The 26,165-nt window shown below is 44.5% G+C and overlaps 2 protein-coding genes across 7 annotated transcripts in view; one reads left to right on the top strand and one right to left on the bottom strand.

Moving 5' to 3' along the window:
* Positions 1-8,734, top strand: part of BACH2 (BTB domain and CNC homolog 2) — a 196,862-nt gene extending 188,128 nt beyond the window's left edge. For all 6 annotated transcript variants that reach the window (XM_056342598.1, XM_056342602.1, XM_056342600.1 and 3 more), the window contains one exon: positions 1,758-8,734. In XM_056342598.1, the coding sequence (XP_056198573.1) occupies positions 1,758-2,237 (480 nt within the window). In that variant the 3' untranslated portion in view covers positions 2,238-8,734. The remainder of the gene's footprint in view (positions 1-1,757) is intronic.
* On the bottom strand, positions 8,398-22,430 carry GJA10 (gap junction protein alpha 10). Its single transcript, XM_056343547.1, has 4 exons — positions 22,259-22,430; positions 18,158-18,966; positions 17,631-18,097; positions 8,398-11,219 (listed from the first exon to the last, which is right to left on the bottom strand). The coding sequence occupies exons 2-4, from the start codon at positions 18,948-18,950 to the stop codon at positions 11,181-11,183; spliced, it is 1,299 nt and encodes a 432-aa protein (XP_056199522.1). The 5' UTR covers positions 18,951-18,966; positions 22,259-22,430; the 3' UTR covers positions 8,398-11,180.
* Between the last annotated feature and the right edge of the window lie 3,735 nt (positions 22,431-26,165).

The following is a 26,165-nucleotide window of genomic DNA, read 5'->3' on the forward strand; positions in this document are numbered from 1 at the left end:
TTTTTCACTCAGCTGGGTCTTTTTTATGAAAGACCTCTTTCGCCCCCTGCACTTACTTCCTGTAAGTCACCCATCTTCTTGACACAAATGGTTTTACAGCAGACGGTGAGTGAAATGGTCATATCCTCTGAGTTTGATAGGTAATTTTTTTTCTGCTTTCCCTCACTCATCCGTCTACCCACTCACATTCCCTTTTTTCCCTGCAAACTCACAGCATATTCTCTTCCATAATTCATTATCTCAAGATGTACTTGAGCATCTGTTTATTTTTTTATTATTTTTATGCTTTCTTGATAGATTTATCAATATTTTAGCAGTTGGTTCTTTTCATGTGCACTGCTCTCTTTCTCATTCGCACAGCTGTAGGCTTCCAGTGCCGTCTTCAGACCCAGGGCAATACTATCAGCTGTTCAACAACTACCCATAGTTGGATTATCTGAGTTGTGGAGTTTTCACACCTCAGATGCCAAGACAGCTTGGGTTTAGCAGTGTTACTAGGTGAGGTACGTGGCTGCGCTGCTTTTGGGACCAGCTCAGCTCTGAAAATAGCTCTGGTACTCTACAAAATCTCATCTACTCCCTCAAGCTGTATGCCCACCTTCCTGGGACAGAAAGTGATGCAGCAGGGCCGCCCCAGTCAGTCTGCACTGAGTCAACACCGCTTTTCAGAGGTGTAACCCCAGGCTGGGTCTGGCTCCGTGCCTAACCCCTCCATCTCACTCCTGGGCACGGGGAGGGCAGCGCTCACCCCGCAGGAGGCTTGCCAGCCACATGAGGTCTAAGCTGGAGATGAGTCCCGCTGCAGCACATCACACAGCACCCTGCACTAGCTAGGGCTAGGGCCCTTACCGGTGCTTTGTTGCCTGAGCTCCTTTTCCCAGTTGTTGAATGCTGCGTGAAATATCAGTCCCACCAGACTCTTTCGCTCTTCCCCCTCACCAGTACTGTCCTGCCTCTCACCTGACCCCCTCCTAGAGCAGCCCACTGACACAGTGAAACTCTGAAAACACACGAGCTAGATGTTGGTAGGGGAGGACATTTGGGAGCAAGTGAGGCAGAATCTGAGCATAACAAAGGGGAAAAGACATTGAGCTTGTTGTACTGAGCGTTAAGAAGCCCACCAAACCTTTAGGATTTTCATGTTTTCAGCAGCACGTCTTCATAAAAATACCTTAAGTCAAACCCAAACCACTAAGCACCAGGACATAAGAAAACAAGCCATGGTACAGGCCACAGAGCACACATCCAGATCCTCTCCTCTGAATAACACACCTCACAGTGGTAATGGGTGCTCAGCTGGCACACGGGCCGAAGCAGGTGTACCCAGCCTGACCGACTGACCCAGCAGTTACAGGGTGAACCGAACGTCTGTAGCATCCTCACTTCAGCAACAAAAAATCTGTGTTCTTGCTGTTTAGATGGGTAGTGGCTTTTCTCTGTCCAAGTGTTTCTTTCTGAATTTTTTTGTGTCATCCATCAAGCAGCCTTAGTCTATAAAGGGAACTAACAGTCTCTTCAGAATAACTTGTGACTCTGTCCCGTTCCAGCTCAGCATGTTTTTCTCCAGATGTTCCCCAAACTGCAGTCCACACGGACCCCATGGTGGTCAAATACCTGATGTCTTTGTGACTTTCCCTCTTCCTGTATGAAAATAACTGTGACGTGTTGGTCTTCTTGGGTACCGCTGCATATGTGCCGGGAGTGTGCAGCCAGTGGGCGGCCCCTCCTCAGCCTGAGATGCCTTCTTTCTTTTTCAGGTGTGTGAGAAAGAGAAATTGCTCTCAGAAAGGAACCAGCTGAAAGCAAGCATGGGAGAATTGTTAGACAACTTCTCGTGTCTTTCCCAAGAAGTGTGTCGAGACATGCAGAGCCCAGAACAGATCCAAGCTCTCCACCGATACTGCCCCGTTCTCAGACCCATGGATCTACAGCCAGCCACTACCATCAGCCCCTCCCCAGCTGGCGTGGAGCAGAGCCTGGTGACCTCCCAGTGTGTTGGGGAAAGCATGCAGTGCTGCTCGGAGCAAGGATCAGTGCAACTGGGAGCGCCCTGGCTGCCCAACAACATCGCAGAAAATTGTTCAGCTGGCGGGGGGTTGGATGGAGCTGACACAGGTACTTATCCCGAGAGAGAGCTTCCACCAGAGCAGAGCAGCCAAACGGTCACAGTAGACTTCTGTCAGGAAATGACTGATAAATGTACAACAGATGAACAACCTCGGAAAGATTACACCTAGTGACTTGTAAGTTTAACGTTACACCTGGTCAGGTGTTCTTCAGTCAGCCAGTGGCAGTGTTCATTTGTTGTCTAGAAGAACGTATTTGGTGCACACTACAGTGGTCTTAGCAGCAATACTGTTTTTAAGTATTCCCTCCTCTCTACAAGCAGGAGTTCTCTTCACAATGGTGCTATCCCTTGCTCAGGCAGGGAACGAAGCAGTGGTAACACTGTCTGTTTTTGTATGTTGATTTCAATCTTAACAGGGATGGACATAACACCTCTGAGGACCCAACCGCAGCTTTTTTCTCAGTGGCCCATGTCACAAAACCCTAACTCAGGAATTTCCTCTGAATGTTCAATTTTTCATTGAAGACAGCTTCTTTACACATCAAAGTTTTATAGCTAATCTGTACATATTATATATAATATATATAAAATATATATATCCATATGCAAAAGTCCCTGCATGCCTCAATTTTTCTCATCCTACAAACTGGAAGCTTTCATTTCTATTGTATAAACAAGTTCCAACATTCCTTTTTGTCTTCGATGCTAGAACTAGTTTGGTAACTTGTTACACGATAATTTTTTTTTTTCTCGGTTCGCAGTTCAGCAATATCATTCGATTTGTACTTATTTATGAAATTTTGATGTTGGAAACTTATTTGAGATTTTATTATAGACAATTTTTTGGCACAACCATTTCGTGCCACTTGAGCAATGTGGAGTTATTTTATTTTCTTGCAGATACTGTACAGTAATGGTCAACTTTGCCACTTGCACTGAGTTTCTGGTCAAACCTCTTTTCATAAATGAAGTCGTGACTTCAGTATAACTTGAGTATATGGTTTTCTTTGCTTTATGGCTTAAAGGAAATAGAAAAGTTTTAGCTAATAGACAAACACTCAGGAGCTCATTATGTAGTAAAAACGGTCTTGCCAAATACTGAATTCACTATACAATTTGTAAAGAGAATCTGCTTGAATTATTTTTATATTCAGACTTCTTTCTGTTTCACAAACCAAGTTTAAGTGCTGTTAATGATGCTTTTGGATTCTTATAGGGGAAAGTATATTTCACTCTTTAGAGAAAAAAGTATTTGACAACTGGATCAGTTCATCATACGTTCCACGAAGTAAAGCAAACGGAGATCACATCAATACACTTGTGGGGGGGCTTTTTCTCCAGCCCTGCTCTGCATCCTTTACTCATGGAAGCAACTGCTGCTCCGGCTGTTCCCCAGAGCCTCACCTCAGCTGTCCTCAGATGTTACCCGTTTTCCTCACTGGACCCAGAAGTGGGTCTGGTGAAGTCTGATCCTGCTTGGGTAGGTGGAGTTGCAGGATCAGACCCCTAGCTGTTGACTTTGGTTTCCTTACAGAAGTCAAGTTAGCACTGTATCCTTTAAGAGCAAAACATACATCCGCCAACACCCAATTCGATAGCTTACCCATCAAATTCTTGTGTTCCAGGATCCTCTCGTCCTGCAGCATTGCCCTCAGCACAAACCACAGCTAAAAGAGCGCTGTCTCAAAGGAGACTACTCAGTGAATTGGCTTAGTTGTAACCGTATTGGATTTGTATCTTAAGCAATGTTGACTCATGTTATGACTGTGTGAGACAGCAGCTTTCCAAGCATAACATCTGTATGTACAGTGTAGACAGAAGAACATCCTCCTAATGCTTTTTTTAATAATTATTATTCTAAATGTACTGAGTTTTTATTTTGTGGTTCTTTGCCCTATGTGTGCCAGGTTGCGTGGCTTTATCGACGACAACTGTCATGTGCTTTACTGATGTTGTATTTGCTGATATTGTTTGTTCTCGCTGAAAAAAAATTACCAGCTGTTCACACCTATTTAAAAAAAAAAAAAAAAAAGTATGGGGAAGCAGCTTCTCAGAAGCACTAAGTGATAATGTGGTCTTCTGTGCTAACGTTTACACTAGAGGTGTGCGCTGGTGGTTTTTGGAGGCACTCAGTAGATCAGCATCTTGACCCTGGAGGAGGAATCAGCTCCCTCTCTCCACTTCTTCCATCTTCAGACTGTGCTCATGGACCGTCGCCCACTCGCCACAAAGTCTTGCTTTTATCCTCTTCACCCAAACTATTGTAGCCAAGCTACCGAGGAGGAAATGCATATAGCATGTGCCATGTTTGTTGAAAATACTTTTTTTCCCCGCATGTACAAAGAAAAGCTAGTATATAATGTAGGAGAATATTTATGTTTAAGTATTAATCATTACTGTACAAAATCCTTACCTTTAAATGTTCGAAAATATACAAATGCCATAAACTCCTAGTTCACACGGTTGAAAAAGGGGGGGAGTCGTCCTTTCTTTTTAAAAGAGCTTAACCTAAAAATATCTGAACCCCCTCCCAGCCATCTTTTGCAGGTTACTGACTGAGAAGCTCTGTGGCGGCGGAGGGGGATTTGATTTTCCTTTGAATTTGTTGACGTTGCAAAGCAGTTCTGTGCTTCGCAGAGAAGTTTTGTTTCTATGAGACCATGGTGAAAGCTAGAATTTAAAACTAAATGTGAATCACATTATAGAGTCATAGCTACTTGGAGGGGCTGGGGGCGGGTGGGAGGGAAGGGTCAACTGACACAGTATTTTAAAGATGTTTTTCTGTTGCCTTTTTTATTTTTAAGTGACCTCCTATATATATATATGAATAGATAGAATGTTTTATGAGTATAAAACCAAGTTTTAACTTGCTTCCTGACATGAAGATTTACTCTACTAACAACTCATGTGCAACTGGTACTCTTGACCTCATTCCGACGGATTAAAAAACCCACCCACACAACCCATTGCGCTGCAGCTCTTAGGTTTGACCTGGCTTCATACTGGTGCTGGGTATCTTGATTTCCTCTACCTTGGGAACTGATATTTAAAACCACTGCTCAAATAAGTGTCTCTTCCTCAACCTTTCTCTCGTCTCTCTCTCTCTTTCCCTCCCCCGTGAGCTTTTCTGGATGTTTGATTTCATTCTTTCCCATTAGAAGTGGCTGATTTTATGTCATTGCTTCTTATATTTACATGTATCATGGTTTTTCAGTGGGGTTTTTTTGGTGGTGGTGGTGGTGGTGGTCGTTGTTTTTTTGTTACTATTTTGTTTTGAGGTTTTTTTGCTATTCCAAACCATGCGGCTCTCAGAGCAGTTACTGAACTAACGTTAAAGGAGGACATTGGGAGAATTAGTTTCAGACCTGGACGCCAGTTGCCATACCCAGCCATTCTTGGCTTATGAGGTCAGAACAACTGACTGCAAGAATACCGTTGGAAAGAAAGAAAACCAAACAACTCGCTGCAGTATTTGTGAATTGTAAGAGTTTGGCCAGCAGTCACCATGATCTTAAGTAAGAATCTCTTTGCGTTTGCCAAGGAGGATGCATGCAGCATCGGTCCTGTCAGGTGTTGCTTGGAAATGGCATGGTGACGCCGCATCTCCCCGCTGGGCACTGCACCACCTCCATGGGTCTGAAAGTCCCTGAAGCTTTGTCCAGTCTGTATCTAGTCCTCCTTTTCCTTTGTCATTGCTATACTTGTATTGCCAAGAAACCTCATTTTATTTAGGCTTGTTGCGCTTTGTCGGGTGAGTACTACACTATATAATGTGTTTGTTTCTCTGCGTTCTCTAGGGGTGCCTTGGACACAATTAAAGCTCTTTGCAAGCTGATTCTGGAACAAAAAGGTAGTGAAAAAAAATGAGAGGGAAAACAAAACAGAAAACAAGCAAAACAAAAGCAAAAATGTTGGCTGTGTTATCAGGAGATCCCAGTATTTATATCACAGACTTCCTAACATGATGACTCAGGCGTCAGAGTTTGATGCTGCAGTATAAAACTATTATTTTATATATTGTACAAGTAATTTATTAAATGTCTTTTTAAGGGTATATGCTGCTTTTAAGATGCACTATATTTTTGGATCTAATCCTTGTATTATTTTTTTTCCCAAGGAAGTAAAATGTGCTGCAAAGGCAAGCCACAGTGATTAGTATGCTAACTGCTACTTCTCTTTAAAAAGGAGAGTGGGAACTAGATGTGTAACTTTGCTAAATGGATTAACTGCTGCCAGAGAAATGATTAATGCTAATAGTGTGGTCGTTAATCTGGAGTCCAACACTTTGTCAAGTCTGTATTCTAAAGAGCGCTTAAATAGAAGTTAAAATGCCTAGATATATAGTTAGATTTTTTTAATATGTAACTTTATGATTGCCTAGTAAATAAAACAAATCTGCATGCTGGAATCACTATAATCCTGTAATAAAATCTGATCCGCTAGAAGAAAGCACGGCGAAGCACTGCAATTCCAGAATCAACACCACATCCTCACCTGTGTCCTGTGATCCACTGCTGTGGTGGTTGAGAGGGAGAGGGGTGGGTCTGCAGAACAGAAGACCCAGAGTAAATTTTGCCGTGAGACGTTTGCCAGGTTTCTGCAAGCTCACATTTTGCTCCACTTCATGTCCTCTACTGTTGCAATAAGGAGCACTGCTTTCACCTTTATTTTCTGATCTGAGATGCATTTGGAGGTACCTCTGGGTGACGGTTGTGGCCCAAGGCTGCAGCATTTCAAAAGTCTCTATTTTAGGGCTGCCTAGGGAAGGTTTAGCTCCGTATGAGCAGTGGAGTTGATGGTTTTGCATGAGGATGGGATCTGCTAAGTATGGAGTGGTTTATTTTTATCGGAAGTGAGGTGAAACTAAAACTATTAACATAAAGAACTTATGCTCTCTTTCCTGCTAGAAATTTTCTCAACAGATTTTGACTTCATTTCAGTTTTGTCTCTGCCAACATAGTCCAAGTCAATTTTACATCTACATATATATATAATGGGTGTATGTACACCGTACACATACATCTATAATTCTAGTCAGATTGTGTGTTTGTGTATTTTCCTGTTTATAATACATATTTGTATATTTATAATACTCCCTGGAGTATTTCATGACTCAGGCATCAGATCTGATGCTGTAGAATACAATATATGTGTATATGCATATGTTCAAATACTGTGTGTATATTTAAAAGATCTATTGGTGGTGGTCTGTAGAATAATTATTCCCTTTACTCTCAAAGTTTTAATGGCATTACTTGCAAGGACTATAAGTGTACAGTATTTTCCTACACTCCACCAAGATAGGTGTTATTTATATCGAAGTCAAATATTGATATGCATTTTAAGGTATTACATGGATAAAGTTGCCATTTTTGCAAATAAAATCGCTTTTTGGCAGGAAGGAATGCTAAAAATGCCTTTTTATAAGGCTGTTACCCCAACCCAACAACGGCTAAAAAGCCAGTTAGATGACTCCTGTTCTTGTGCAAATCTTGGTGACTGTGGGCAGAGCCATTTCCGTAGGTGAAAGTCACTGCCTGGGTCATGCAGTGCCACTGTTGTCCCTTTGGGCTAATGAAGGGCAGAAAGAAGCCAGCATCCTAAAATAGAAATGGCAACTGGCAGTGTTTGATTTCATTGATCGCTTAGAAGCAGAGACGGTCCCAGGCTACAGACCCGAACGATCCCGATCCCTCCGTTCTGGAGGGAGCCGAGCAGGGGCTGCAGCCGCCGGCTGGGCTCGTCCCTGCGGCCAGAGGAGCCCACCCTCCAGGAGGGGGGCAGAGGAGGGGGCAGCTGCCCCACGCCGGGGTTGTGGCTGGGTTCTCCCGTGCAGGCCGGTGTTCCCCTGCGTTTGTGATGCACCCGAGAGAAACATGCATGGTTTCAGTCCTGTTCTCACTGCTGCGTTGGCTCTGCCTGAAGCTATCTGGATCCCTCAGACCGGCAGGAATGATACTAAACACTTTGGTGATACTCGATGCGTGGTTGTTTACTCGTAGTTCCAAGCATCACCCTTGATTTCAAGGGTGGGGATGCCCTAAGAGTTTGTTCCAGAACCAGTTGGTTACAAGTGCACCTCTTATATATGCCTTACAAACTTCAGAGGCCATATTCAAAACAGGGTTTTATCAGTGTATGCAAGGGGGTGCAACCCCTCTTCTCTTCCTCCCCAGGTCAAACAGTATGGACAGTTTTCACACATATCTACCTGTATAACCCTCTGTACCTCTCATAACTGGTCAATGACTGTAACAGGTTACATCAGGTGTTTTTTCTACATACTTTTTACACAAATTCTATGCGATTAATGTAACTTAATTCAATGCATCATTTTATTGTACTAGTTCTTAAGCTTGTCTTTATTTTTTTTCTAGGTGACTGTGGTTTCTTGTGATTTTTATTGTATAAATAAATGAGGTGGCTGTTGATGCTTACTCTCTGTTAACTAAGAATTTTTACCTTTTTGGAAGAAAGCATTGCTATGAACTAATGAATTTAAAATGTCATTTACTCATTGTAAATACAGTATTGTGCAAAAAAAAAAAATGAAAAAAAACCACCCGACCCTTTTCATTCATTTGAATTGCTAGTGTTAACTGAATTTTGTCTAGACACCATTTCTGTTGATGAAATAAAGACATATCATTATGTATTGTAAATCGACTCATCTTGACTCTGAAATTGATGTTGCGGTGCTCAGTTAATGTGCAGGTTGTAGGCGAGATTCCGGGGGTGGGGGGGGGGGGGGGGGGGGGGTGGCGGTAGGTTGGATGTGGTTGATAGTGCCCGGTGAATCTCTGGACTGATGAGGAGATCTCCACTCACAAGGTTCCACTGCTAATTCACTAGTCATCTTTCATCCAGGGATCCAGTTATCTTTATCTGCTGCAGGAACAGCTGAGGGTTTTTCTTTGTGAAGATGAAGTAAGTTGCTTTGGAAGATCAAATAAGCTGTACCTATACCCATCCCCTAGTGCTTGACTTAAGGCAATTCTGCAAAGTCTTTGTTTTGGTCTTCTGAAGTGTCAGTGTGTGTGTTGGGAAGCAAGGGGAGGGGTTGGGGTATGTTCCCCCCTTGCTGAAAACCTGAGAAAAATTGAGAGAGCTCTCTGTAGAAACAAAATATAGCTGAAAATCTCTGTGTGTAACCCAAATAAGGTAGCGTTTGGAGGAACTCGTGCCATGGACCATTGGCATCACTTATACTGCAGAAGATCCAGAAAAGCAAAAAGAAATCACATGCAGCCTTTAGGTGCTATGGCCACATGCAGGGTGCAGGGTCCAGCAGGGTGCATTGTCAGCCACCTCCGTCCTTGGGTTGGATACAACCTGAGAGCTGCTCAGCAGCTTGGCAGGAGGAGGCCTGGGAAGGGGGCAGTGGCATGACCAGTTGTCCTGCCTTGGTCCCCACACTTGCTGGGATGCTGCTGCGGGGAGCAGGGAGGAGGGCAAGCTGCTACAAGGAGGTCCCCAGGCTTTTTAATCACCAGACAGGAAACCCTAGATCGTGTGCCCTGGACCACCATCCACAGGGATGCAAACTGCGTCCGCCACGTGCCTGCGATTCCTCAGTCTTAAAATTCTCACGGAAGAAAACCGAACATGTTACTTTCCAGAGTTCCCCAGCTTTATCTATCTTCCTGTTGAGCATGTATGAGGAAAGCTTCCCACCCCCTCAAATCTGTCAGAAGACAGAGCATCCACCACATCTACTACTCATAGCCTGACAGTAGAGAATGTACTTCAGCAAAGCTGTTTCTCCATCCCCGATCAGTTCTTGCTGACACTTAACGGCCACCATCTTAAGTATTTCCTTTTTTTGACTTAAAATACTAAACAAATGCACAGGCAAACTGTCAATGGGTTTGTAGTGAGGCGGAATATGAATGTAAATCATGTACACTAGAACAAATCCACTGTAACCTCAGGCAATCTTTATGCTTGAATATTTTTTTTTCCTGCTGTCCTGCTTTCTTTCTAACCTTGCCTTAGAGGTGTCAAGTCATAGTGGATTTTTCTGCTTAGGGAGACGGGCATAGCAAATGAGCTTGTTCCAAGCATCGCTTGCCGTTGTGGTGATAGCAAAGGCGAGCTATGATAAGCTTGATATATAAAATCAGCCAAAAAGCATGTGGCCAGAAACAGGGTCAGGGACAGTCAGAGGAAGGTGCTTTATTTTACAGATACGCAAGTGGAAGCGCTGCTTTCTCGGGCCTCCTTCAACCCAGAAATCCAACCTTCCAGAGCTAGTCTGTCCTAGCAAACTGAAAATGAGCTCTTTTTGGCTTTGCTTCTCTTTCAGTTTCTCTGTATGAACTAATGAGGCAGTTAAGGGAATAAGCTGTTCATGACCCTGAGGTGATACCTTGCAGACCTTCTTGAACAGCAAACTGAAGCACAGATGTTTTGCACTTTAAAATAAATCGCCTGATTTTACTTAGTTTCAGTTTCGAAGCTGAAAGTATTGGCTACAAGGAGGCTACATTAGCATGGGAAGTCTCTATCGGAGCTCGAGGGCCGCGTTAACACAGGCAGACAAGCAGCAGCATATTCTGCAGCTGGTTTTTTATCTCTCTTAAATTCTCTGTCCCATCAGATTCCTTGAGCGTTTCTTCCATCATTTATTCATCAGCTGCTGAAGTCTGGGGAGACAGAGGCCACGTAGCCTTTCAGGCTACTTTCAGATAGAACTAACCCTTTCTTGTAGGTGCCTTGGGTCTTCCGCTACCTTGAAGGTCTACAGATCAGGCTGGTTTCTGATATGAACACTGCTAGCGTGCACAGCAAGTTGTACATCCCAAAATGTTCTCCCAAGGACACAAGGCTATTCCTGCGGTGGCAGCACACACTGAGCAGATCCAGCTCAGTCTACAGGAGAAAAATCTTGAGTTGTGGAGTGAGCTGCCCATTAACACCAGCAATCAGAGTATGATACGGTTGGGACTGGCATAAAACAGAGGAACAAAGTGTTTGCTTTCTTAAACTGTATTACAAATTTAGCATTATAGTGGCAGGAGAGGGGAACATAGCAACAGATAATCTGTTTTTTATCTCTCTGCTGAAGGCAGTTTGTGCTCAATCCCTTGGTTTATTTCTTCTCAGAATGTCATTACTTTTTCATGATAGATGATAGTTCTAGGAGCATGCTCTGAAAGATAACAAGAGAAAAAAAGCATGAAGCTGAATTGGCTTGAAGAAGAAAAAGAAATATTATCATGGTAATTAACCTCAACACATACATACCCGGGAAGGTGGGAATCTTGTGTTTAGCGGATGACACACTTACCTTGTAGGGCTTTGTTCAGTGCTAAGGGGAAGGGAGGGATAGGGGGAACACCTTGCTTTTAAACCAAAGCAAACACATTAATCCCTGAAGTAACTGGCTTGAAATCGGTGAACCCATCCTACAGCCCCTGCTTTACATGTTAAGGGGTTTTGTATGGTTTTGGTTGGTTTAAACCCATACGAAGGTGGACTCAATTAAGCAAGTTCCACTTTCTAAAATCCAGCTTATCCATTCATTGCTGCACAGATCCTCAGAGGGGTTTATTAGTTGTCAGCTGCCGCTGGCCCCCAAAGTGTGTCTGTGTTTGTGCAACTGGTGAATGGTTACCTTTCGGCGATCAAGTAGCTTTTGCCAGCTAATTGGTACATTGGCTGTGTCATCACCACGAGCTTCTCCTGAGTGCTCCAGGGCAGAATAAAATACAAGTACTGTGGAATCCGATTTTTTTTCTTTTTAAGAGGTGTTTGCATAGAAAAACTGTACAAAACCAGCAGTAGCTACCAATAGGTAAATGTGCCTACCCTTAGGGATTCTCTAAGATCCTAGAGGAACACAGAGTCTTTCCAGTCCCTTACCCCACCTGTAGATTTTCCTGGTGGAGCTCAGCTGTCTAACTCACTCCTCTGTACTTACCATGTTTGTTATTTCAATGTACGTTCATTCTTATCAAACTGGTCCCAGTCCCAGGAGCGAGAGTGGGTGAGCAGCTAGTTAAATGAGTGGATATTTTTATTCCTCAAGTGGTGTTGAAAGGGTGAGTAAACATGCCTTGTTCTGGAGAAGACTGCAAGCATTCAGGCTGAATAGCAGCTCTCTCTTTCATACCCTGCTCACTATGGAGTATTTTCCCACTGGGTAAAAGACTGAATGGAGAATTGAGAAGTAGAAAAAGAACTGAACAGCACAGAGGAATAAAAAAGCAATGCAGTGAGGGAAACTGGACGCAGTGAATTGTAAAATTTCCCCAGCTTTGACAGAGCCAGGATTTCTTTTCTGCAAATGAATAAAATCAGCAGCCCTATTTCAGTCCAATTCTGTGAGCTGAGAGTATCAGCTTTACCAGCTGCTTCAGCAGCAGCTTTATCCCCCTCATTCACCATGAGGAGGGGGCCTTGCTTTTAAAGGTACTTCCATTACTTCGTAGCCAAAAATATAGGCTGAAAGAAATGGCACTCTGAAAGCATCGGGGTCTCTGGAGGAGAGGGTGGGCTAAAGAATAAGGAATGGACGGGAGGGTGAGGAAAACTGCACTCTTGAAAAAAACAAAAATCTGAAATTGAGTTCCTAAAATGCCTAATTCTTTCTGAAAACCTTGATCTAGTAATTTTGGTTTCCCAGGAGAGCTAAAATATCGCTAAGGATATTATAAAACTTCTAACGATGTCCAATTTTGTTCTGCGATTCCAGGAAGTTATCTTGGCTCAACGAAAAGGCACAACCATTAGATCATGTCAAGTCTCCCCGTCTTCTTGGTGTATCTTTGGGTATTCTAGCAAGAGGCCTGGCACAGTAGTTGTCTCAGTGCAGGTTTAGGCTTAGGGTGCAAATGCCCCAAGTCATCTGAAAGATGGTGCCTTTGTGAGAAAAGTTACAAATCTAGTGTAAATACTTCCAGTCCCAGTTAACCAAATTAAAGCTTATAGGTTTTACAACACACCTTAGGATTCTTTAGGAAACTATTATACATAGGCCAGAAAGAACCGACGCTGGACATGCTCAGGCAGCATGCAGCTGGAGTCCTCTGCTTTAGAAAGGTGGGGAGAGACACAGTTAGCAAAAGACTTCAGACACAGCTAGCAATGAAATATCACACAGCCTCCAGCTTTTGCAGAAACATTTGCATTCAGCTGTTGAATTGTGATGACACTGTGACGCTCTGGAGATGCAATGCCAGGCTGCGGCCATGCTCAGCTGAGCTTTCTGATGTTCTGCAATTGTTCCTTTTGTTTGTAGAAAAAAGCCAAGGAGGAAGATTGCTTGATTCTGGCAAAGGGTGGCTTTGGAAGTAAAGCTCTCTCCCTCTCTAATTGTTCAGTTGGAGTGCTCAGATCTTTCCTTTTCATCCCTCCAGAGAGTTATTCGATGGTCCCAATGGCTTCACACAATCCTGCACACTTGAGGCAGTAAGCCAATGCCCCTTAGCACAACGCTCTGAGAGCCAGGTGCCTATTATAGGCTGTAATTCCTGGCCCTGCCTGTTTTCAAGAGAGCACAGATTTTATTTGTACTAACTATATACTGACCTTTGACTGCATCAGCCTATTATTTTTATCAGACTTAAAAATGTATCATGCACCAGTCAAGTGCCTGGCTGGTTCAAATTAGGAGGCTTTTTTCTCATGATGTCATTCATGCCGAGCATCCTATTGACAGCAGCGTAATTTTTACACACCTTTGTGAATCCAGCTCCCAGCTGTCCTTTGTGATTGTAGTTATAGTAAATTCAGCGCAGCTCTTTTCACTGCGTTGTGTGCGAAAAGCAGCCATTGAAGGCCTGCCTGCCAAAGGGAGGCTGGCAGCCCAGCACCATGTAGGAGGTGCCCCTTCGCTCCATAACTTTGCTCCCCTCAAATAAAAGTTAAAATGTGGCAAGAGACGCAAAACTTAGGGAGAACTATGTGTGTACCCACAATATCTCTTAGAAGATAAGATGCCATATATTCTTTAAGACGTATCCCCTAAGTAAGCCTTGGAAATTATTAGCTTGGAGAGTTATCAGTGAACAAATTGTTCAGTATCACTTCAAGGCATGCTGACTGCATTCCTCATCGCCAGGGTTTTGGAGGCTTGCAGACAGCCTGTTTTCAGCTGTACACAGATGCTGAATTCCCCTGTCAATATAGAGTTTTGTAACGTTATTTATCCCAGGTATCCAGGGAGTTGGGATTAGCTCACCTGTGTAGCTGGTGATGCTCTGGTCATTGTGTTTAGGTAGACTGAAATCAGTTGGAAATTACCGTCATGTCATGCAGTGACTCATTCCTCCTATGCTTTGCTGTGTACTTTCCCTGATGCAATGAAGGTCCAGTTTTGGCGGTCTGTCCTCAAAACCTAGTACATCTAAAGTTTGACCAGCGGTGGCTCAAGGAAAAGTTTTTTTCCCCGGTGGGTCAGAGTCTCTTGAGAAGCCTTTAACCCAATAATCTGCTTCTCTCATTTTTTGCTTCCCAATCTGAATAATGGATGACTTTGGATAATGCAATGACCAAGGAACTGAAGAGTATGAAGAGTGAGTGGTTTGGGTCTAAAACTAAACAGTCGGAGCGTAAATATTTTTTCAAGGGTTTATGCCAATTGGACATGAATGAAATAAAGAAATGGCTCTTCATCTCCATCAGTTCCAGAGAAGGAAGTTTTAAACAGCCTTGTTAGTTTGCATTGTGGACAAACATGGTTGGCTTGTACAAATCCTACCCGTGGGAAGGGCTTTTCTTCCTTTATGTATACAGCTGGTCTGGTTTGAACCAAAGTCTAAAAAGTTGAGGAATCCTCATGCCAAATATGCATTTTGCATTCACTATCCTACTGAGCCATTCCGTGAGGGTTTTCAGTGAAGGAATGAATGCATTCTCTCTTAAGAGTCCAAAGTAAACTTTCAAATTCCAATCTTTCAAATCTTTCAAATTCTTAGGACTCCAAAGAGGAAGTCCTAAGAAGAATTTCCTGTTCTCCTTGAGGGACGCAGTTTTGTACTTCCTTGGAAAAAAATCACTTGGGCAACTACTATCCACCACCTAGTCTTCATGGTTTGATCAATACATTATGAGGGGTAATTTTGACAACATTTAGCTCTCCCTAATAATAATTATTTATCTGTTAGACACTCAAGTTTGGTGTGGAAATGGTATTGATAATATTGCTCCAGAAAAACATCTCATCACTGGCTGAAAGTCAAGCATCCGTAACTATACTATTAGATCTGATTGGTGCTTTCATTGCTATGGCTCATGGGATTCGGCTGACTTGTATGCAGACTCTTGCAATATCAGATGCACTGATTTTTTTTTTTTTTTTTTTTTTTTTGTGTAGCTTTGAGATTTTCCATCAGCTAAGAAAGCTATGGTGGTTGTGGGCAGTTGCAGTTGTCCTGCTGTCTTAGCACGGAGCGTGGGTATGTGTTTAGAGGTTGCTAGAATGGTAGTTGAGGTACAGAAAGTGATCATTTCAATGTTGAGTTGATATTCCTCTCTCACTGAGCTAATGCAAAGAATGCTACAGACAAATTCTGGCAGAACTGTATGGATGAAAGGAAAGAGAGTATGGAACTAAAAATGATAGTTTGGGAAAGTTATCAAAGAAAATGGAAGAACATTGTGAATTCCACTATGATTCTGCTCCATTTGGCTATCCGTCTTAGATTAGTAAGAGCCAGGTTAGAACAGACTGCATTTTGGCTGTTTAGAAAATGTTTGTGCATGTGAATTCATTGTTATGTTAAAAAACATCTGTCCTTTCTCTGCATTACTGTTGCAAGTCGCTATTAATCAGGCATGGTAGTAGATAATATTTTTTGGTGTGCTTCAGTTGGAATTTTTTAAATAGTTCCTTTTAAATACTTTAGGATCACCGATTTTTGAATGTTCCTGTCACACAGATAAATCTAATCGTATATATTTTTCTTTTATCTGAACATTAATACATGATGATTATTTCCTGGAAGTCAAATTAAAACATATCAGACCAATGCTGAGTGCCTTCGACAACCAGAATTAAATAGTGAATATAGGAACTGGGAAATACAGAGTAGAAGGATATACACGTTTTAATGCCCAGATTCAACATTTTTCTGATGCACCAGCATATCTGTGTATTGAAATCTGTATTTGCAAACTGCCATAGCAATGCTAACAGTAAAGTGCATTTGCCAAAATCCTGAGTCAATTGTACATAGAAGCACCTTTACTTTAAAATATCACGTGTGTAGTAAGCAGGAAGCAACAGGTCGTGTACCTACATGAGTCATATCTTAAAACGCTTCCAGCAGTCCCCTGCACAATGGTACCCAAAGGCAGCACGCCAGAGGTGTTACTTTAAAGAGTAATGGCATTGCTTTGCAAACGGACTGTATTTCTCTGCGAGAGCTCCCTGGAAGATAGCGTCATTGTCATTAAACAGTAAAAGCTGCCAGGCAACTTCTGGGAGTTCTCAGCAGGGCGCTGCTGAAATTCGGTCTCGCTTGAATAACGTTTTGCCTTTCACCTTCTTAAAAAGCCTTCTTATCTGACTATCAAAAATCAGCAGATCGACAGATTGGACTCTAGGTCTTCTGCCTGTATTAGAAGCATTGAAGCGGAAAGTGGTTAAATTGCATCTAAGTGACAACTTAACATGGCTGATGCTGACTATGTATTGTAGAAATTACAACTCCATGAAAACAGGAACCCACAAGCGGTCTTTTGATGAGCAACATGTAAGAGTGCCTTCTGCTTCTTGCCGCACAAGATTTGAAGTTTTTTGTTTGCTTGTTTTCTTGGGCTTGTTTGTTTTGTATTTAGGAAAAGTGTTTACTTTAAAGAAAAGTGGGAAAAAATTGAATGGAATCTATAACTTTGAGTAGTGCGTGAAGTAATCTCCCGTTTCTTACATGCCCTATAAAAAGGCTTTTAAGGGCTTGCTCCTGCCAGCATTTGTAAAGGAGCTTTTTTGCTCTCAGAGGACAAATCCTGCAATCTGGGGAAATCAGAATTCAATTTAGTTGTAATAAAACCAGACTCGTTGGTTCTTGAATGCGAGCACTACACCTCACCAGCACTGACTGTAAGCAAGCTTAGAGTGTGTGGCCAAGGAACAGGAACAGCTGCTGAAAAGGGAATTCTGTGGTGGTTGGCTCTAGCATCGCAATGACCTGGCGTTCCGTACGTGGATCTCGTTTATCCATTGAGCAATTGCTCGCCTCGGTGGCCACCTCTGGGAGAACGCCCCCCTCCCCCCGGGGCTTAGAGAACCTGAACCCCACGCACCCGAGGCGCCGGGCCTTCTCAGGGTGTCAGGCAGCGCGAGTGGCCCCGGGACAGTCCCCGCGACCGGGGCGATGCGGAGCGCGAAGAGGCGGGGGCCGGGGGGCGCTCGGGGCGCCGCAGTTTCCCAGTGGCGCTCCTGCCCGCGCCGCGGCGGGGGGCCGAGCCCGCGGGAGCTGCGCTCGGTGCGGGAGGGCGCGGGGGCCGCTCGGAAGCCCTGCCCCCGCCCCCCGGCCCCGGGGCTCGCCCGCCCGGCCCCCCCCCCATGCCGCCCCCCTCCCGCGGGCTCCCCCGGCGGCCGCGGGGCGCTACTTGCCATGGACTTGCGGCGTCCCACGGCGGCGGGCGGCGGCGGGCCGCCGGGCGAGCTGCCCTCCTCGCCGCGCTTGCCCTCCGAGCCGGAGCCGGGGCCGGAGCCGGGCCCGGAGCCGCCGCGGGAGGCGGTGCTCTCGCTGTCGCTGCCCGCCCGGCTGCCGGCGAGGACGCGGGAGAGGAAGCTGGACTTGCGGGTGCCCGGGCAGTGCCCGCTGTCCGGCGAGTCGCCGCGCTGCTCGTCGAGGTCGCGGCAGACGCTGACCCGGCTGCGCTTGCGGGGCGCGCGGCGGGAGGCGGCCGCCCCGCCCGCCCCGAGGGCCCCGCCCGCCGCCCGCGGCGCCTCCTCGCTGCTGGAGGAGCGCGGCTGCTGTCCGTGGTGCTGCGCCGCGCCGTGCCGGCGGCGGGGCGGCCAGAGCTCCCCGCGGGGCTGGCGGCCCGGCGGAGCCGCGGGCGCGTGGGGCGGCGGCGGGGCGGCGGCGGGGCGCGGCGGGGAGGCGGCGCCGGGCGGGCGGGGCGGCGCCGCGGGGCCCTTCGGGGGCGGGTAGAGGCCGGCGTCCTCCTCGGCGGGGCCCGCCGGCCGCCGCGGCCGCCCGCACAGGCTCTTGTGGATCTTCTTGAGGCCCAGGTGGGCGATTTCTAGGATGTTGAGGAACAGGGAGACCGCGGCGATGCTGTTCATGAAGACCATAAAGATGGTCTTCTCTGTGGGTCGGGACACAAAACAATCCACCGTGTTAGGGCAAGGGGGGCGCGTGCATTTGTAAAGGGGGGACATGTGAAACCCGTACAAAAGATACTGACCTATCATAAAGCCCACTTCGACCACCGAGCGGGTCAGGATATGCAGGATATAGGTGCGCAGCAGGGAGCCTCTCAAGGGTGCCTTGTGCACCTTCTTTTGCTCCTCCAGCTTGCGCAGCTCCCTCTCCACTCTCCTGTGCTCCTCGGACGTGGGCTCCAGGTCTTCCAGCTGAGCCCGCAGGTGGCCCTTCCTCCTCTGTCGCTCTTTCTCGAGAGCCCGTAATCTGTAGAGCGCGTGGCCCATGTAAACGAGCGATGGAGAAGAGACAAATATGATCTGCAGTACCCAGTACCTGATCAAGGAGATGGGGAAGGCTTTGTCATAACAGATGTTGCTGCAGCCGGGTTGCTCTGTGTTGCAGATGAACTCAGACTGCTCATCGTCCCACACATCTTCGGCAGCCACCCCCAGCACCAGCATCCGGAATATGAATAGGATCGTGAGCCAGATCTTGCCAACTATGGTGGAGTGGATGTGCACTTCTTCGAGGATGCTGCCCAACAGGTTCCAGTCCCCCATGGCCAAAAGTTCATACCTGAAATACAAAACCTGATGTTCATTTAATACAATACTGGATTTCTTTTGGAAATGGCCCTTTTTAGTTGGTTCAGGCTGGTTGGGTTAGGGGTTTTTTGGTTTTTTATTTTTCATTTTATTTTGTAATGATCTTTCATATACAGTCTTCTGAGCAAGACAGCTCTTAGAAGTTCATTATTTTTCACTTAATGGATCTTTAAATTAATGCAGAATTCAGGAGTACTGGTGAAAGATGCAAATATGAGATTATTTTAAGCTAAAGAGAGTTTAATTTCAGCTGTAAGCGACAGTACTTCTTAACTTCCTACAGTTCTACACTGTTTTCTTCCCACTAGGAAAGAAGACACAAATCCTTTGCCACGTATAGTTTAGTTCTACACTCACTCCATTCCACTGTCTACGGTTTTGCCATAGTTTTGCCATAACATCAAATGCTCATGGCTTTCATTTGTTTGATAAAGTTTTGAGAAGCATCCTTCTCTGTGACAGAAGAATGTTTCATTTTTTACCCCAAGGTAGTAGCATTATCAGTGCCATACATCCAATATTTTCCCGTCTACCAGGATAACAATTAACAAGTTTCTCACTCAGATTCCTAAAACTAAAAATACATAGTTAATTTACAGGTAACTGTGCATGTGTAAATACTCTCAGTGCTAGGATAACTAAGTTAATAAACTAAGAGTGCTTCTAGGATTAAAATCTTTAATTTTATGCATTTAAAGCCTTACTGAATCGCCAAGACTTTGTCTTAATTATGAATTTCAAGATATGAGATAAATAAAACAGGGATTACACGCTGGAGTGATGTGGAAGTTTTTAGCTGTGAGTGTGAGATGATCTTTCTAACTACCACTTTCCCAGAACGTCTTTGATTTACCAGCAAAATGATCTACGTTCTGCTGCCAGACGCTTGGTTTCCAAGCCCCTTCTCTGGAAACTATTCAGGAGCCTCAGGTGATGTGGGGAATTGAAACATAAGGTATTTGTCTGTGAGTGCACCACATGTCCGGTGTTGTGTCCCTGGAATTTTCTCTGCTAATGTGCTAATGTGGTAATAAAATATTGAAAGCATCTGGGATCATATCTACCTTAGGGTTTGCACTTGATTTTTTTTTTATGCTACTGTACTTTCAAAGCTTCCCAAATTCCACTAAACCACAGCCTTTAGGAAAGTGCAATTTCTAAACTTTTTTTGAGAGTGGCTGGTTATAGTACCCAAAATCGTAACGTAATTGTAATTGATGGCACAGCTGGGTGATACCACCATTATCAGTAAGGCTTGGTTATGGCTCATGGTATGATCCCATGTAATACAATTCTGCTTTGAGGCTGTATTTATCCACACTGCAAGTAAAGATTTTCAGTTGTAATCAAGAGTGTCGACATTCTCTGCATAGCCATTCTACAGACTTTATTATTACATCTCTGGGATTTGGGGGGGGTTCTTCAAATTTGAATTTTCACAATGAACTTCTCTTTTGACACTGGGAACTGGCTGAGGAAACTTAGCTAGTCCAGCAATTTCTTTGGTGCTGTGATGCTCCTGGAATATCTTCTTTCCATGCTCATTCTCTCCCTCGTATATCAATGAAACAAGATACATGGGAAAAAAAAACCAACCCTCAGAAAGAATTATTGTAGTCCATTTCCCTCATCTTTAACAAACAATGGCAGATCTTTCTTCTGACTTCATACGGATTTTATTCAGGGCAGATATCAAATCATCGCAATGTCGTAGGCTGGGTGGGCGTAAAGACGTTTGTGGCACTTAGGGGCATGCTTTAGTCATGGGCTTGGCTGTGTTAGGTTTATAGCTGGACTCAGTGATCTTAAAGGTTGTTTCCAACCTAAATGATTCTACGATTCTACATTAAAATATTTGCTGAAAAATGTTACATCTCAAGCTAACAATGTTCAATCTGTTTTTCCAAGCTTGGAAGTCCTGATACAGAATAGTTCACCTTCAGTAAAGCAAGAAGTAGAGGTTTACACAGAGCAAGCTCCCAAACCCAGAGTACTCAAGAAGCCAAGCAGAAGTGGGTGACACTTGCTGACTGCTCTGTGCTGCTTCCCCTGAAAGGTGACTGAATGGTGTCAACACAACAGTCAAGCAAAGGAGCTTTGGGTATATTTGCTGCCTGCTAAATGGCTGATCCCTCACTGAAACTCATAGACTCCACACACAAAAAAACCAACCAACAAACCCAACAAAACAAAACCAAGTGACATGCTAAAATGTAAATGCAGGAATAAAAGGGAAAGGAGACATGTTTTAATCCCAAAGGTGAAATGCTGGCATTCCTCTAGCAGTAGGAATTACCATTGCCCGTTTTGGAACAGAAAGTGAATGTAACCATTCGGGGTAAGAGAGGACAAGAAGAGGAGTATAAACATATCACTGACTCTCCAGATGTTTGTTTCTTAGGTTGCTTCTACCAGTGTTTAAACAATTCTGTCCTCACCTTTCCGTTACAGCAGGCAACAGGGGACAGTAATTGTAGGAATGGTCTAACTCACTCTCTAAGTGAGCTTATTATACCAAGACACCTTCCCTCAAGCCTGCACTGGTAGAACCACAGTATAAATATTGACACGGTAATGTTGTGTATAAAGAAGTTAATCTAGAGCCGCAAAAGCCAGGGGTTTCTAAGAAATCAGCCAAAATACTTTACAACCTTGTCATAGCAATGTGCTTCCAACTTTTCCATCTTTCCATTCCCTCGTCTTATTTGAGTTCTGTGTAACATAGTATTTCAGTTCACTGTAGGAGAGTAATCTGAAATATCAATGATATCGTTATTTCCAGTCTACTAATAGACTAGAAATTCTAGCATTCTGGTATACTAGCCTAGTATATTAAAAAGAAACCATTTTTAGTATAGATAATACATACCTGAGATATTTCTCATTATACCATCTGGCGACCTTTGTGTCTGTCCAAATATGTTTAAATGGTTATTTAAAACAATAAAAACTCATGCATGTCATCAGTTAGAACCAGATGGAAACCCACCATTTCTCTTGTAAGTTTATTTCTCAGTTTTGCTACTTTTTATTTTAAAGTTTTTTGATTATTTGCCACTCTTCAAATCACTTCTGTATGAAATTTATGCCAGGTTTTCATCAGCTGTGATTTGAAAAAGCAGAGTTAAATCTTAAATTTCTTGTCAGGAAAAGTTAAACGCTAAGGTGCAAATACTCCTGGGTTTAATTCTCGTTGCTTCGAGGCTGACAGGGACCTCCCTGCTCCGTACTGCCCTAGGAAGAATTATTTTTCTGCCGCTTACCTTAGGAGAAAGCCCTTGGTTAGTCTATCTTAGAGTATTGCAGAAGGAGCACGCAGCGCTGCCGATTGCTACAGCTCAGAGACCTTCCTTCGACAGTGCTAGGACATCTTTTTATTTTTTCAAGAGCCAAAGCATAGACGTGGTATGCTGAGCGGACTTCTCGGTTCTTTGTAGCTGGATGCCAAGATCACTCAGTCTAAACTATCTGTGCAGGGTTTAAAAATCATCAGATGATAGGATGGTGCCCCTAGCCAAAATTATCGTGCAATTATTTTAGTCAGTGGCATCTAACAAAGCCATTCCCTCAAGGCTCAATCTGTACAGCAATAGTTTGCAATGTCCCTACGCCTTGTTTTAGTTGGTTCTTCAAACATTATGCCTCCACCCAGCTCTCAAATGAATTTTTTTTGGTAAAATGTCTAAATAGGCAGCCTTTACTGTACAATAGAGTCTTACATTTTCTTTACATTCCATTAGTTTCGCTTTGAATCAATGCGCAAGGATCGATCGGTCATGTCCGATTTCATACTCTGTTGCCTGGTGAGTTAATTTAGGATGCGTTAGACTGAGTCTTTGGAAATGGAGGCCACTGGGACCGAGACTCGAGTCTTCAGTTAGAAACACAGGCTTTTGGCACAGTAACCCTTCTTCAGTTGGGTTAAAGTGCCATCCCCAAGCCCATTCAGAATCAGAGACAAGGTTTAAAAAAGGAAGGTGAGTTGCAAAAATGGGAGTTTTGTGAGAAATCTGGGCCAACAGAGCTGAGGTTCTGATCCTAAGAGCTTCTGCTGCCTAGGCCTAAATTTTATGGAAATCCCAAATACCCATTTTTTTCTCTCTTGCTCCAGAACTTTTGCCCCTTTTCTTTTGTCCTGAAAGAGGTGTGACTGATTTCTACTTCAGTCTCTTCTGCCTAAAGGTATTCCCACTAACTGGTGGCCAGTTCTCAAAAGACACTACCCCCACCTCTTCTTTGGTTCATCTATCTCAGATGCAAGTACCGGTGCATCCTTCTGTCTTGCACAAGCTGTACTTGTGTCCCTTAAAGTCCTGTTTAACCATGCCTTCAGAGCTTTGCCTTGCATCAGGACAGCATCTTTCCTCTAGCCTCAGTCTAATGCACCAGCGGCGTGGTTTATGCATGTTATGTTTGCTTTAGGGGCAGTAGCACTACAATTCCTACTCCTGAGAGACGTGTTAATCCAAACCACCCAGACCTCCACAGGCCTTTCTCATCCATATGCTCTCGTGCTCTCTCAAGCCCATGTACACTGCTGGCATTTTATTTTCATGCCTCTTCTCTCTGAAGTCGGTCACAAAGCCCTAAGGCTTTACCTTGCTGCTACAGTTGTCTCAGAGCTTCAGCTCAGGCCTGTGTGCCCTGTGCTGCCTCACCAGAAGGTGTTGTTGGCCCAGTATCTCCAGCAGCTTCCACAGCTCCCAGGTGTCTCTCAGGAGCACCCTCTTGTCCTGGTTTCAGCTGGGATAGTGTTAATTTTCTTATTAGTAGCTGGTGCAGTGCTGTGTTTTGGATTTGGTGTGAGAATAACCTTGATAACACACTGATGTTTTCAGTTGTTGCTGGGTTGTGTTTCTACTGAGCCAAGGACTTCTCAGTTTCTCAGGCCCTGCCGGCGGGAGGGCTGGAGGGGCACGGGAAACTGGCAGGGGACACGGCCAGGACAGCTGACCAAACTAGCCAAAGGGCTATTCCACACCATACGGCATCACGTTGAGTATATAAACTGGGGCAAGTTGGCCAGGGCCTGGCGATCGCTGCTTGGGGACTGGCTGGGCATCGGTCAGCGGGTGGTGAGCAACTGTGTCACACATCACTTGTTTTCTCCCTTCCCTTTAGATTTCATTCCTTTCCCCTTCTCCTTCCTCCTCATTATAATTGTTATAAATATTATTATTTTATTTCATTTCATTTCAATTATTAAATTGTTCTTATCTCAATCATCAAGTTTCACATTCCTTCCTGTTCCTGATTCTCCTCCCCATCCCCCTGGGGGAGGTGGTGAGCAGGCACCTAGTACTTAGTTACTGGTTGGGGTTAAACCACACCACCTCTTCAGCTCCGCTCCTCGCTGTGAGAACTTGAGAACTGAGCAAGAGCTGCAGCACCTGTGACTTACTCACCCCTTAGGGAGAACACGCTTTGTCGCTTACTGCAGAAGCAGCTTGCTCTTGGCCCAGCTCACCTCTTCTCCGCTCGGCAGGCCACAGCGCCAGAACCACAGGCTGCCTACCTCAGGCTGCCCTCAGAGTAACTTGGGTTTAAGGTTTTGGTTTTCTCAGGGGACAGTGGACGTGACAGTAGGCTGCTTAGGGACAATTTGCTGTGTTTCAGCTTTCGCAGCAGAACAACTAGTGCTGCTAAAGGACTGCTCATGCAAACTTATTAATGGATGATACAATTAATTGTATGTGGAAGGGAAGCAGGGTTGAGGCACTGGGGCGGTGGCAGGAATCGCGATGAAGAACAGGAGCGCAGTGTAGTCCTGTGCATTTGGAGACGAGCAAGAATTTGTGGAGGTTGAGGACGCTTCCTTGCTACAAGCACCTGCCATAATCAGCTTACAGTGTGAATGCTAACAGGCAGTGTGGGGAGGGGGCTGGAATATCCTGGGGATCAGAGATGGGACCTTGGCCAGTGACACCTGAGACAGGTAACTGAGCGGTGGCACAGTGTGAACCAGCACAACTTCATGCCTGACCTTCCCAGACCAGAAGCAACCTCCCTGCTGGGAAGCAGAGGGCCCATAGTGCTGGGGCAAGAGTTGCAGAAAACCAAGTAGGGCAAAAGCTCTAGTCTCGCGCTGGTTCTTCATTAAACCCCAGTATCCAAACCCAGTACGGGGTGTTTACTATGTCTGGGCTGTGACAGCATGTAAAATAATAAGCGGCAGCTATTACAAAATAAGTTCTTAAGGTATTAGGTCCAAAAACACTTTTTAGAGCATTACAGCTTTTGATCTTGTCAGGGATTCACACATTTGAAAACCAGAAATGGATACGTATGGGAACCAATTGTAATCTTCTTATAACACAGACAGGAGCATTTCCTTGTACTAATGTATTACCATTCTGACATTCAAACCAGCTAACATCACAGGGTCAAAACCACTTCAAAGAGCGCATGCTTTCTGCCATCTCACCAAACCCACCATAAAACCCTGAAGCCAATGCATGTGGAACAGCGAGCTGAACAACAGGCTGTGGCCGAAGCAGTTCGGGTACAGGCACACTGAAATGCCAGGATGAGACTGCAGAATTTTAGCACCTTTAGCCAAAACCACTCCACGCACAGTGTAACTGGACTGGCTAGAAACCCCTTTGTTTACTAAAAAAAAAAAGCCACCTCACTTGAACTTGCAGATTTTTCCATTTTACTACAGATGAACATTACCGGTACTAGACTAGCTGCACAGATTTGGACTGGGCTAATTATCAAAGACCCATACTAATTAGTCTAATAACATGGACAACTATTCAGGTTCACAGATACAAACCATTGGCCTCTTCAGTTTAACAAGACCTGTGCCACTTACTTTCTGCTACAAGTATTTCCCTGTTCATTTTATTCCCCATGTTATCTCTTGTGACTCAGATGGGGTTGCTTTCAGTGGCACAGCACAGTACTTCTAGACTCCGATGGGAGAGGATGTGCCAGCCACCACTGAAACGTTATTCATCTTTCCTACCGAAGCCAATTTTGCTCCTGAAATGCCTGTTGATTGATTTCTTACATTCTACTAAGAAATCCTTAAACCTGTTCCTTGGCATGCTTTATTACTGCTGCCTCCCTTCACGAAGACAAATTGCTAAAGATTATTCTGCAGCTGGCTTTAGAGTGAAGACAATTAGAGGAAAGACTTAATGGAAATAGCTGTGGGTTCCTAGA

Source organism: Falco biarmicus, chromosome 6, assembly GCF_023638135.1.
Source record: "Falco biarmicus isolate bFalBia1 chromosome 6, bFalBia1.pri, whole genome shotgun sequence".
Lineage (NCBI taxonomy): Eukaryota > Metazoa > Chordata > Aves > Falconiformes > Falconidae > Falco > Falco biarmicus.